The 14606-nt window shown below is 41.5% G+C and overlaps 1 protein-coding gene across 1 annotated transcript in view; it reads right to left on the minus strand.

Moving 5' to 3' along the window:
* Positions 1–760: 760 nt before the first annotated feature.
* Positions 761–14606, minus strand: part of CHTF18 (chromosome transmission fidelity factor 18) — a 927562-nt gene continuing 913716 nt past the window's right edge. The window contains exon 21 of the mRNA XM_044088940.1: positions 761–1067. Coding sequence (XP_043944875.1) covers positions 931–1067 — 137 coding nt within the window. The 3' untranslated portion in view covers positions 761–930. The remainder of the gene's footprint in view (positions 1068–14606) is intronic.

Here is a 14606-nt window from a genome sequence, read left to right on the forward strand (position 1 = left end):
ATGGCTAACTTGCATTAGATACTACCCAGAACTGCAACACTTTTATGAGGCTTTACCAGTGAATCACATTCTAAGCTTCTGCCACTGCTAGAGGAAAACAGCAGCAGGAGAGCAGTCTCCTGAATTGGTAAACATTACCAGAATGGAGAATCTTTCCAAGTTAAGGCTTCCACGTTCATAGTAAGTCTTTCAGAATCCTATGGTCAGTGGGCATATAATTTCCTGAAAAACTGTATATATAGGAGTTGTTGCTTTCACTTGATGCCATTTCCCAGATAACCCTTATTAGACAAAAAAAAAAACTAGTTTAAGTTAAATAATCAGTGAAGAATCACAAATTACAAAAGAAAAGTTTAATGGAAACTACATAAAGAGGTGTTTTGCTGGTAGTTCATAAAATTAACCTTCTATACTATATTACAGAAATGCAGGAATCTATCTGGAATAGAAGACAAACTAGTACATCACTACACTGTCAATCGATTATTCATTAGTTTTGGCAGACAAATCATCTGCTGTCATTTGTTTTTCTATTAATCAGTGAATTAAAGGCTGAAATGGATCACTGGTGCTAGTGGATAATGCTTACAAAAGAGGAAAAACATTTAAATCATCTCATGGTTTGATGAGAACAATCAGATTTTAAAGGTCCTGTAACACAATATAAAGAATTTTACTTATATTAAAAACTAATATATTGCTGTAGAATATAATGCTGCAAATTGTAGTACTTACAAATAATAAAACAAATAATTCACTGTGTATTTATTTTTTTTTAATTTGGTTTTATTATAAAACATTTCTGCGAAAGAATATTGCAGTTACAACAAACTTGACATTTAATTTATAACACAAATTCTATTTACATGAAGTAGGATAAGTCAACACTGCAGTGGTTTATTTTACAACAAACCACTGCAGTGGTTTATTTTACAACAAGTCTTTAATATAAATATTTCTTCTGACAGCATTTGAAACTCCTTCATTAAATCTAAACCAAACATCACTGTTTCCAATGGCCTTCCCGATTCGTTTTTCTGCAGTATCTTTTTCAATTTCTGTATTTGCTGTATGGGGAGAGAAAATATGTTAATGCCTTTAGATTTCCTCTTCATTTAACAATGCACTAAACAGAAATTCAAATCTGGCATTAAACTAAACCAGTGCACTGATCTAGTTTGGCCATTAACAGCTGTATTGTTTTATTCCACAATTTTGTATTGCTTAAATTCTCTCTCAACAACACAAGAACTGGTTTTCCAGTATAGTTGTCCATTAAAATTAATTAATCAGCAGCTAAGTTATTCATACTTTCCAATATAAAATGGAAGCACAGTGGATATAAAAAATGTACACACCCCTGTTAAAAAAACACAATAAATCATTTCAAAACTTTTCCCACCTTTAATGTGACCTATAACCTGTACAATTCAATTGAAAAACAAACAAATCGGTTAGGGAAAAAATATAAAAAATAAAAAATGAACAATAAGCTGGCTGCATAAGTGTGCACACTCAAACTAATACTTTGTTGAAGCACCTTCTGATTTAATTACAGCATTCAGTCTTATTGGGTAGGAGTCTATCAACATGGCACATCTTGTCTTGGCAATATTTACCCACTCTTCCTTGCAAAAGTGCTCCAAATCTGTCAGATTACGAGGGCATCTCTTGTGCACAGCCCTCTTCAGGTCACCCCACGGATTTTCTATTGGATTTAAGTCTGGGGTCTGGCTGGGCCATTCCAGAACTTTAATTTTCTTCTGGTGAAGCCATTCTTTTGTTGATTTTGGATGTATGTTTGGGGTCACTGCCATGGTGAAAGGTCAAAGTCCTCTTCATCTTCAGCTTTCTAGCAGACGCCTGAAGGTTTTGGGCCAAAAGTGGCTGCTATTTGGAACTGTTCATAATTCCCTCCACCTTGACTAAAGCCCCAGTTCCAGCTGGAGAAAAGCAACCCCAAAGCATGATACTGCCACCACCATGCTTCACCGTGGGGGTGATGTACGTTTGGTGATGCGAAGTGTTGTTTTTGCGCCAAATCTACCTTTTAGAATTGTGGCCAGAAAGTTCAACCTTGGCCTCATCAGACCATAACACATTTTCCCACATGCTTTTAGGACATGATGTATTGTTTTGCAAATTTTAGCCGGGCCTGGATGTTTTTCTGTGTAAGAAAAGGCTTCTGACATATGGAAAATATGGGAGATTGCTGTGACATGTAGTACACAACCAGTACTTGCCAGAAATTCCTGCAGCTCATTCAGTGTTGCTGTAGGTCTCTTGGCAGCCTCCCTGACCAGTTTTTGTCTTGTCTTTTCATCAATTTTGGAGGGACGCCTAGTTCTTTGAATGTCACTGTTGTCAAATATTTTCTCCACTTTTTGATGACTGCCTTCACTGTGTTCCATGGTATATCCAATGCCGTGGAAATTTTTTGTACCATTCTCCTGATTGATACCTTTCAACAATGAGATCCCTTTGATGCTTTGTAAGTTCTCTGTGAACCATGGCTTTTGCTGTAGCAGACAACTGAGTAAATGTCAGGAAAATCCTACTACGACAGCTGAACTTTATTTAGGGTTAATCAGGCTCTCTAATTGATGGCAGGTGTGTACCCAAAATGACTAAATGCTGTAATTAAATTAAAAGGTGATTCAACAAAAGTATTAGTTTAAGGGTGTACACACATATGCAACCAGTTTATTGTATGTTTTTTATTTTTTATATTTTTCCCCTTACAGATTTGTTTTTCAATTGAATTGTACATGTTATAGGTCACATTAAAGGTGGGAAAAGTTTTGAAATGACTTATTATGGTCTCATTTTTTTATATCACAAAAAACTGTGATTTTAACAGGGGTGTGTACACTTTTCATATCCACTGTATGTAGGATTCATTTGTTAGATAATGCTTGCATTGTCTGTGCATATATTTTCATTAGACAAACTATCCATCAAAAGTACAAAAAATTGACATTTTAATGGGCTACTCACTGCAAAATACCTAGGTAGCTGCACAAAGGCTAAATGAGGTTGTTGAGGTACAACATGGCACATCTTTTAAATACACACCACTGATTTCTTTTTTTTTTTTTTTTTTGGTGAGTTACTTGTTACCTTCCAGTATTACTGTCATCATATAGACTAAGAATGCTACTGCTACATCTGTAAATATAAATTTAAAGCAGCCAATTCATAAAGTGATGTTAAGTTGTTAAGCTACTAGATGCTGCCTTCCAGCAGTGCACTGAAGTGCCACAGACAGAGAGCTAGGCACTTTAGATGACTGGTAGAGAAGACAACTAGATGATATTCATTTAAAAATATATAAGCAAACAACATGGATATTAAGGTACATTAAGGAGTATTTGTGCATTTATTTCAAAGTCATAAGTATAATAAACCTGAATGTGTATCAGTATTATGTAAAGCCACTGTGTGCATAAAGATGATAAAGCACTACTAACTGCAACAATAATCAATCATGGGAATACATGTTTATTTCCATTATCAAATTTGTGCATAGCACACTGGCAAGCCAGGGGCTGTAAAAAGGTAACTCTGTCCTAGTCTTGAATGTAGTGGGAGCATGAAAACCTGTTTCATAACAGCTTCTAGTCAAGGTCTGAGAAGCTTGGTATCACATTACAAAACATTATATTACACAGAATTTGTGAGCAATAAGTCATTATGGAGATTCGAGCACAGCAACAACAAATGAATGATATAATACTAACATGACTGATGCCATGATCAAAATTGCCCTCCAAAGGCTCACCAAGCATGTGATACTCTTCCTACCAATCAACTGCAGTATGAAACAGTATAATGATAGATACCTACATGCAAGTCACAGACAATAAAGCTCAGTAAGATGCTAAAAAATGCATGCCAAACCATCTGCTCACTTTATCTGGGCAACTGTTTAGTGTAGAATTTAGATGTTAAAATGCAACTCCTAAAAACACCAGATGTTAAAGTTGTTTTTCAGTTTACTGTAGAACTGGAGGCACTGATCAGCTTTAAACAGGTCCTACACTTGGGATTCATCCTCTCCATCAATCACAGTCTGGCAGATTTTTCGGGAAGATCTATGCCATTACATCACATATCAACTGCATACGAGTACTGAGGCTGCCAGTTTCTCTTTGCTTTTCAGATGTTAAAACAAACACAAGTCAGTAAAAAGTTATCACATTCAGTACCTAGAAAAAAATACATCAAGTGCTCTTTCTGTCACCAAATGACAAGTCAACACCTACCCAGGTATTGCATATGCTAACTAAAGGAGGGGCATGACATCATGTGCTTGCAGTATTTGCTATTGGTTCAACCCTGACACAAGGGGATGTCAACAGAAAAAGAACTTATGGCTTACCATCTTATCAGAAGAATGTCCACAGCTGAAAAGCTCTCTGCATGTGGGTGAGCAGTTATACATTCATCTCCTAGCCACAAGCAAGTCATCATATTTTTTTCTTTTTGGTACTAGGCTATCAGCCCTAGGGCCTATACAGGCCTAGCCATAACAATTCCCTGGATATTTCTTCCACCAATATTTACTTCCCTGGACCCCTGTCTAGCAGGGTGACTGACATGATCCCCGGGGTGAATTTCCTATTTCCCATCCAATCGTCAAGGTTGCTTTTGAAGAGGGCCAAGAAGGCGCTCTATTTGTATGGACTGAAGCTCTGAGGGTAGGATGCTGCCTAGCACTTCCACAGGTATGTTTGCAGTTAAACAGCCTTCCAGGTCCCAGAGATGCTCAGCTTGCCTTCAAAAAGTGAGAGATCAAGCCTGTCACATTCCTCCAAGGGTACTAGAGAAGATGCACCCCTAATTCCAAATTGAGAAATTGTGCCCTGCATATGCCTCTATATGATCATCTGCACCTCATGGGCAAATGTTAAAATTCTGGGGAATGGTCTCTAAAAATTATCTGGCCATAAGGTATAGATAAACCAGGATCTCAACTCTCATTCTCTTCCCAGGTCTGGGAGCTACTAGTGGTCCAGGCTGAAGGGGGATGCTGATCTGTCCTGCACCATGGTTGTGGCTCACTGCCTACATATCAGAAAAAAAATACTTACACTTTTTTATACCTGCCAAGTATTAGGACCCCAATGCAAATGACAGTGCCTTTTTGAACCCCCAACAGAGTAAGAGCATCTTGGGGTGGCTGTCATACAGGTGACCATTAGGGATTTTTCTTTTTTATCCAAAGCCCCAGCTCCTGGCAGTTGACATGCATGCTTTCTGAGGTGAGGGGTTACTATATCTTTCTCTGGGCAGGTTGCTCCCACACATGCACATACATGGGCTGAATACATTTGGCTTGGCAAAGCTAAATGCACCATCCTTTGCTCGTATTTTCTCCCTCTTCTTCACTAGTATTGGTACTGCTATCGATTGAACTACATATGTCTCTGAAGGACAGGTGAACATGCGCTGGGAGCTCCCTCCTTTAATTACTTCTTCCAACACCATTTTTACTTCATCTTTGTCCACCTGGGTCACAGTCAGGCTTTAGCCCTTTGAACCGCAGAACTACCATATCAAACAAATGTTTGATGGAAGCTTGAAATGTGCACATGGGACTGCACACTAATGGAATGTCTGATGCCATGGTCAGAATTGGTGCAAATATACTTCCCAAATGCTAGATTTTTAGTGGACTACTCTATTTTAAGATTTTTAGTAGTGGCTATTCCCTTGCAAGCAATGACCACTTAGTTTTACACTCTCTCTCTCTAGTTTACTGACCGAGTTGCTTTGGACCAGTGACAGATCAGCCTCCTGGAGCTCGTCATCAAAAATGGTTCATATACTAGCTTTGCCCGATGTTTCACCCCGCTGTGTATACCTCAGAAAGATGAGTGCATGGTGCAGAATTTAAACAAAGCCTTAAGGAGCCTGTACGTACTAAACTACCAAGAGATACTATGGTGTGCATTATTTATCTGGATCCACCTTTTTTCTTCCTTACTTTTATCTCACCAGTGACATTATCAGCAAGGCTACCAAAGCCTCTTTCTTCCACTGTACAGGTCTAACTTACCTTTCCCAGACTTAGGGGCTCTTTGGGGGGAGGGGATAACCTGCAAATGAAACCTAAATATCCCTGAGAGGAGGAACTAACTGCACAGCAGCTGCTATGAGGAATAACCCTCAGCATTTCAGTGGGGTTTTTGAATGCATTCTAACCCACTCTCCATCTAACAGCCCTGATAAGCTTAGCTTTTTGCAGTACGAAGCCCAATGACATATTTCTGCATGTATGTCTATGCCCCGGTTACCTGACAAATTATTTGACATGTAGGTATACAAAGTCCTGCACTGTGTACCCCATAAATGGGTGTTAGTTGACCACACCGCTGTCCCCCCTCCCCCAAAACAGGATGAGATGGCACTTGGCCATTCTCCCCATTACTTCAGTAGACCAAGCTGCTACCCTCCCCATCAAGATTGGTGAGATGGCACAAACCACTTCCACCACCCACCATTTCCTCAAGCACCTAGATCACTAGTCAGTTCCGGGTCATTTAGGACAGAGTCAGGCTTTACTGATCTGTACCAAGGAACTAACTTCAACAAAACTTTTAAACTAAAACCATATATGGATTTAAAGAACATATTACCATGCTTTTGTGCTGCTGTCAGTAAGCCTTGGTGCTACTACCACATTTCATTGGAGCCATCAGTAAACTATGGTAAACTATGTACTGTCCAGAATGGTTTCAAGTACTGCTATGCTACACCAGTTTGTGTGTAAATGGATGCAAAAGAACTTCAGATATTGCAAATATTCTCATTAGTTTTCATGCTATAAAAAGTAAATAAAGCGCACTTGTGCACAGAAGACTGTCAGTACTAGGAACATAAAGGAAGAAAGCCTCGACTATAGTCCAGGCAACCAGAGTTCAAATAGAAGCTTGGATGCTTGGGATAAAAGCTGTGCCAACTGAAGGGGGAGTGGCATGATGGGACAATGAGCCTCCACTTCAGTTTATACATAGCCTGACCCCCTCCACTGACCTTAGCAGAGACACTGATGTTTATGAAGTTCAGAGCAGACATGCCTCATGCCTCTATCTTTTTCTTAAAAAAAAAAAAAAAAAAAAAAGCATAAATGTTCATCTGCCGAAGAAGCAAGAAAGTACAATTGTGTACGATCATACCATAATAGTTGATGTTCTGCTCTTCATAGTTGCAGTATTCTTCACCTAAGGGATCTCCTGCCAAGTATATTGCAACCTCCAGCCAGTATACTGATGCCTTCCGCTCTTATATGCACCATACATCACAAATAAGCTCTCCGTGCTTGATGTAGGGCATAAAGGTGACATACGGACTTCCATATTCAGAACTAAAATAGCCCCAAGAGGAACAGCATACCCTTAAGGATCAATAGGGACATGTGCACCCAGAATGAAAAAGAAAGAAGGAAGAATGGCCCCTCAGCTAGGAAGGAAACCAGAACACAGGGCAAGATGCAGGACAAAGGGAGAAGGAAGGAGAGACCAAATACTGCAACAGTGAAGAGAAGGACATCTACTGTTATAGTAAGATCTTATACAACTGTAACATGTCCTTTCATATCACTGTTGCAGTATTCTTCACCTAAGGGAGAGTACACGAGTGCAAAAGAATTGCCTGGGAGGTGGAATGCAGTTAAAAACCCTCCACAAACCAGTGCAGTATAGTTTTGGCAAAGCCTGCTCTGGAGACATCCAACGTGTAATGTTTAGTGAAGGTATGAACAAAGGACCAAATAGCAGCCTCAAGGATAGAACTGGTATCCAGACCTTTGGAAAAGGCACCTGAGGAGGCAACTCCTCTAGTAGAAAGTACCTTTATAGACGAGGAAAAGCATTTGCCATGAAAAGAATAGCAATAGAAATGGCTTTAGAAATCCAGGAGATGGTTTGCTTAGAAAAAGCCAAACCCAAAATCCTGGGATGAAAGGAAACAAAAAGCTGCTCAGATTTGTGAAAAACTTTAGTCTTATCTAAACAATATCTCAGCTGTTTATGCAAATCCAAGCTGTGAAGAACCTTCTCACTTGCTAATTGCTGAAAAGGAAAAAAAGAAGGAATATGAATGGACCGATTAAAGGATAACTCATTGACCATCTTGGGAATAAAAGAAGGATTACTACGAAGAGATAAAAAAAAGAGGAATGGCCATGACAGCCTGAAGTTCAGACACCATCTTGGCTGAAGTAACATCCAAAAGCAAAACAGTCTTTCAAGTACAATGTTGCAAGGAATCTGAGAAAGCAGGCAGCCTGAGCCAAATTTTCAAGTACAAAACTGAGGTCCCAAGAAGGCACAACAGGCTTCCTGGGAGGCCTGTTATGAAAGTTGCCTTTAAGGAATTGCTTGACATCAAACCTTTAGGCCAGAGGAGGATTTAAGGGCAGAGAAGCAGAACTTGCTGACAGGCGAGCTTTCAATGAAGAATAAGCCAACACAGCATGGATAAAATTACACAAATGAGAGAGAATCAAAGGAACCTTTACTGCTAGAGGATACCGATGGTGAGAGAGGCACCAGACAGAAAATCTTTTCAATTTGAACATACATGATTTTCTGGTAGTGAATTTCCTGGCCTCCTGCAGAACTCGAAGAATGTCTTCAAAAGAGTTACCTGAAAGGAATCAAAACCCTATCACCCACTGCATCATATAAAGAGTGGACAAGTGAGGATGGATAGGAAAACCCTTGTCTTGTGTGAGAAGATCCACATGGTGAAGTAATGCCAAAAGGGAGTCACTAGCAAGATTTTAGGAAAGTCCTGGCTGCTTTTGTGCAGGAATCGTGGTAACAAAGGAAGGTGTGTGTGTGTGTCTGTGTCTGTGTGTGTGTCTGTGTGTGTGTCTGTGTGTGTGTCTGTGTGTGTGTCTGTGTGTGTGTCTGTGTGTGTGTCTGTGTGTGTGTCTGTGTGTGTGTCTGTGTGTGTGTGTGTGTGTGTGTGTGTGTATATATATATATACAGAAATATCCCCTTCCAAGAAAAAGATAGGGCATCCATTTTCCAAGACAGCTGACTGGGGACTCAAACAGAATACAGGAAGTTGCCTGTTCAGAGGGGAGGCAAAAAGATCTACCCCTGTACCACCCCACCCACGGATAATGTCCAGGAACACACCTCTGTGAAGCATCCATTCATGAGCTTGTGTGCTGGACCTGCTCAAGGAGTTTGCCAACTAGATTGTGCTCTGAGGGAATGTTGATATCGGATAGCTAAACCCCAGACATCAGGAGCAAGTCTGCAAAGATAGAACCTTGTGCCTTGCTACTTGACAAACCACATCATTGTAGTATTGTCTGTGAAAACATTGAGTGGCCTGGGATGAAAGAGAATGAAAAGCTTGCAGAGCCAGAAGGAAAGCCCTTACCTCCTTTATGTGCTCTCACCACTGATGAGGAAGCCAGAGACCCTGAACCTTCAGGGGACCACAAGAACACCCCACCCCATGTCTAAGGCATGTGTAAAGAGCTTCTGAGTAGGAACTGGAGGTTGAAAAGGAAGCCCCGGATTGAGAGAAAGTTGTTGAATCCACCACTGAAGTTTGCGCTTGAGACAGGGAAGGAAAGGGATAGGGAAGTTCAGGGGGTAACAATGTTGAAACCACGCTGATCTGAGGTATTACTAAAGTTTCCTCTTATAAAGTCTGGCGAGACGCAGCATGACAACGGGGGAAGCTATGAACCAGAGAACCCCGAGAAATTCCCTGGTCGTGAGGGATGCCAGACAAAACGGGGATCGGAAAAAAGCAATTAGAGACAAGAGCCTGGGTGTAGGCAGAAATGCCAGCATGGGAACTGTTTGAAGTCTGCAGCAGAGGAAAATATGATCCTGGGAAGACATCAGAACTGACTTCTGGAAATTTATGGTGAACCCCAGACTATGTAACAGGGAAGTAGTAAAACTGAAATCCCTGAAGCAGACTGTTGGGGGAAGGAGATTATCTAGATAGGGAAAAATCTGAATGCCTCAAATCCTGCCAAAAAGCAAAGACATGAGCAAGGCATTTGGTGAATACCCTTGGGGCAGTAGAGAGGCCATAGGGCAAAGCAGAAAACTGAAAACGCAAGGAAGAGACACAGAAACAAACATTTCCTGAAGAGAGGATGGATGGAAATGTGCAAGTATGCATTTTTCAGATCCAGAGACACCAGAAAGGCCTGTGGAAGAGGAAAAATGTCTGCAGAGATAACATCAGAAAGGAAGGAATCTTGAGGAAAGATGTTCAGCAGAGAAAGATCCAGAATTGGTCTCCATGTGCCCTCCCTTTCATGAAACCAAAAAATTTCTGGAATAAAATTCCTTCCCTATAAGAGGCATGGCTAGACTGGTGCCATGAGCCAACAGAGTGAAGAACCTCCGGGAAATGAGAGAGCTGCTTCTGGGGAGGTTGAAGAATGCCTGAAAAGGGAGGAAGGACCTTCCACACCATAAAATATCCCTGACTGATAATAGGCTGAACTCAAGAATCTGAAGCCAGTTTAGGAGAGATGGGAAAAGACAAGAGGGGGAAGGAAACCTGGCCGAGGGAAGGAGGAAGGGATCCATCAAATAGCAGGAGGGCAAGATTGCCTATGAACTAAGGCAGATTTGGCGGGATAATTCCTGTGAAACTTATGAATAGGAGAAACAAAAATATTTTTCAGTTACTGCAAGCTTTGCCCTTGCCCTGGACAGACTTAACCTAAAAAGTTTTTTATTATCCAAAGCACCATCCAAAAGTTTGGCCTTAATGTCATTAGGCAAAGCCTGAAGATGAAGCCAAGAATAACACCTCATAAATGAGCCAAAGGCAGTAGCCCTGGAAGAGGCATCAGTTGCATCATATCTACATTTGATTGAATGGTGGGCAACTTGACAAGTACAGCCCCCATCTGGGAGAAAGCCAAAGCCTTCCCCTCAGAGTCAGGAAGGTCAGAAACCACCTTAGAAACCTGAGAAGGGATAGCCAAAACATACCTGGTCATATTAGTCTGGTAGTTGATGGCCTTAAAGGAAAAACTGGCAGCAGTGTAAACGTTCTTGCCCAACCTTATAGATGGCTCTACTATTCTTATCAGAAGGCAACAGCTCGGATGGTTTGTCAAAGGGGACTGACACTACAGGCAGGTCAGCAGAAGGGCATTTATAAAGAAATTTGCACTCCTCAAGCACTTTATAGAACCTATTCGGCTTCTTAGGTGCCAGAGACTGACAGTTACAGGCTACAGAACCTGAAGAGAAGGCATTCAGAAGGGCAGCCAGAACAGGAGGAACAGCAGATGGTTTGGGACATTCCATCTGTAGGAACTCATAATACCTTTTTTGAATATCAGAGACTTGAGAACAACCTCATTTAAAATAATCCGTCATATGGACAATGGTATCTCCAAAGGACAGCTCTTCCAAAGGGAAGTCTAGACTTACGGAGTCCTCCCTCCTCTGAACCATAGTCTAAGCAGGAAGGGATCTGGGAAGAATAAGCCAATGAGTATTCCCCTGAGTTCAGCTACTAATCCGAGGAATCCAATTCCCTATGCCTCTTGAGTGGAAAGGAAGACCAGGGAGGAGCAGGAATAGAGATCCCTTAAGGTGGCTTCAAGGCTGCCAAAGGACTAAATAAACCCTGAGTGAAATTTTGCCATTCATGTTGGGGACTGTTGAAACAGGGGAAATTATCAGCGGGACATCTGCTTGAAACATCCTCAAAGGGTTGGACCCCTGTTATGACTCTATACTAGTTGTAGGAATCTCCTCACTTACTAAGATCGAAGGAATGCTCCTTGGTCGTTCAGATATAATCAGCTGGGGCTCTCCCTAAATGTCAGGTACAGATGTTTGAAAAGCCTCCAAGGACATGCAAGAAGCCAGGTCCATGAGGGCCTCCAACAGAGTTGTGACAGAGGAATCTAAAGCAACCACTGAATGGTCCTCTGGGCTTTCAGTCTTAAAGGAGATGTCCGGGGGAGGTTGGAGAGCAGCCAGATCAGAATTAGCTTTTTTGACCTTCTTCTTGGCAGACTGCAGGCCCACAGGATAGGAGGATTCTGCCATAGTACCCCAAGTCAACAATTTAAGACATTGGTACTCCAGGTATATGGGCAAGGAGGAAAGATGACTATGTAGGATCTTAGGCACAAAGACATGGCAGACAGAACACTGAGTATGATTGTGGGAAGCTCCCAAACAAAAAACATATTGGTTTTGCTTTTCTTTTTGGGGAAGCTGCCTCCCACATTGATATTTTCCCTTTCTGGATGAAATGAATACAACAATAAGAAGAAACCCCAGTGGGGCACTTGTCCAAAACCATGGCTTGATAACCAGTATGATAGGAGTGTGCTCAGACAAAAATGACATTTAGACTGGCAGCAGAGAAATTCAGAGTATACTGAGCCTGTTTGTCACCTTTACACCCCAAATTGTGCATGGGGAGCATATGTGTGATGTACATCGCTTGCAAGAGTGGAAGGCTTTGGTATACTGGCCAGATGTTGGGCTGTCCTTGGCAGGAGATCCCTTCAGTGAAGAATACTGCAACAGTAATATGGAAGGACATCTTTGGGTCATCCCATCCAAAGATGCTACTCAGGAAGCCTATAAGCACCTCAACTCTGCATTGACACTTTCTGGCTGTATGGGTAGAATTTCTCACTGTTCATTCTGGGGCAGACATCCACATGATCATTCTGGCTTACTTAAACAAATTTAACAGAGACTACAATACTTCGCTAAGCTTTCCAGCAAGCAGATTGCAAAGCTTTGGGCAAATGTGACAAAAAAAGATTATGTTCTTACTATAACGTTCCATCTGTGTTGATTTTCATTCATTCATGATGGATGGGCCTCGGTTCCATCCTTGAAATGGACTCAGCCGATATAGCAAGCTTGCACCAGCCAAAAACTCTCAAGCTAAGGTTACCCACAGTACCCCTCTCCTCATCTCCTCAGATTGAGTTTGCCCGTAAAGAAAAGAAAGTGGAGGCTTATCTGAGCAAATTCCCCATCATGTAACCAGGGCCAAATTTGAACCTCCAGGAGTCTTTTGGAGGGGGTAGGAGGGTGGGATGTCATGAATGAATGAAGATCAACAACACAGACAGAATGTTATGGTAACAACATAACTTCTTTATCTGATGTTGTTAATCTTCATTCATTCATGATGGATGGGACAGAGTCCCTAGCTGCTTTATATCCTGGGAGGCCCTGTGGAAGGATAGTCCTGCGCACCATTGAGCCAAAGGATGCTCTCCCCCTGGAGACCAAGTCCAATTTGTAATGAGTGATAGGTATGAGGGGTAGGCCAAGTGGCTGCTGTGCAAATGTCATCCATAGAAGCTCTGGAATGAAAACACCACTGAAGTAGCAACTGATCTAGTTAAATGCACCTTGACTTTAGTTGTTAAACGCAATTTGTTCTGTTGATAAACAAAAGAGATGCAGTCTCTCGGCCATTTTGCCAATGTGACTTTGGAAACAGATTTTCCCAACTTGGATCCTGAAAAAAACAGGAATACTTGGTCAGATTTTCGGAAAGATTTAGTCCTAAGTAGAAATGTAATTGTCTGTGTACATCCAATAAATGAAAACAATATTCTCCTTTATTAGAAAAATTTGGGAAGAAAACTGGAAGGTCAATGGATTGATTAATATTCAACTCTGAGACAACCTTGGGTAGAAAGGAGGGGTTAGTCCAAAGCTCTCTCTTTGTGGAAAACTATGTAAGGACGTTTTACGCACAAGGGCTGTAATTCTGAAATTCTTCGCACAGAGATAATGGCTACCAAGAATAAAGTCTTCCAAGACAAGAATTTTATATCGCAAGTGGCAGCAGGCTCAAAGGGGTGACGAATCAAAGTTTGTAGGACCAGCGTCAAATTCCAAGGTTCAATGATGTCTTTGAAGGATGGTTTTATATGTGACTCCCTTCAAGAAACTTTTACAGAGATTGGGGAGATATTAAAGAGGAATCTTGGAAACCACTATGGAAGTTTGAGATAGCTGCTAAATAGACCCGGATCATAGAAGGTGAAGCTCTTAAATGGAGTAAAGTTGATAAAATACTCCGATACTGAATTAATGGGAGCTAGAAAGGGGTCCAGTCCCTTTTCTCGACACCAAACACAAATCTGTTCCATTTACTGTTATACATTTTTCTGGTGTACATTTTTTGGGAAGCCAGAAGTATTTTTCATACAGGGGAAGACAGGTTATTTTGCCTGGCAATTACCGGGAATTGGAGGTACCAAGCTGTCAGCCTGAGGCTCGATAGGTTTGTGTGGATCAACCCTTGAGGGTGCAACAGTAATCCTGGAGTTGAATCCAGAATCCACGGTCGGTGAACCAGGTGTGGCCAAAGGAAAGGGAACCAGACTTGTCGGGGCCAATGAGGATTACTTTGCTTTTCAACCGAAGTGCTTTCTTTACAAAATGTGGAATCGGAGGAAAGCGAGGGAAGGCATAAAGCAGTCCCGGGGGCTAATCGTGTACTAGAGCATCCCTCGAGGACTCCGCCCGAGGGGGATTAGGGCAAAGTAGCTGCTGCATTTGTGGTTGGTGGGAGATGTGAACAGATCGCAGCAAGGCTGACCCAG

This window comes from Protopterus annectens, chromosome 12.part0, assembly GCF_019279795.1.
Source record: "Protopterus annectens isolate FY-2018-M chromosome 12.part0, PAN1.0, whole genome shotgun sequence".
Taxonomy (NCBI): domain Eukaryota; kingdom Metazoa; phylum Chordata; order Ceratodontiformes; family Protopteridae; genus Protopterus; species Protopterus annectens.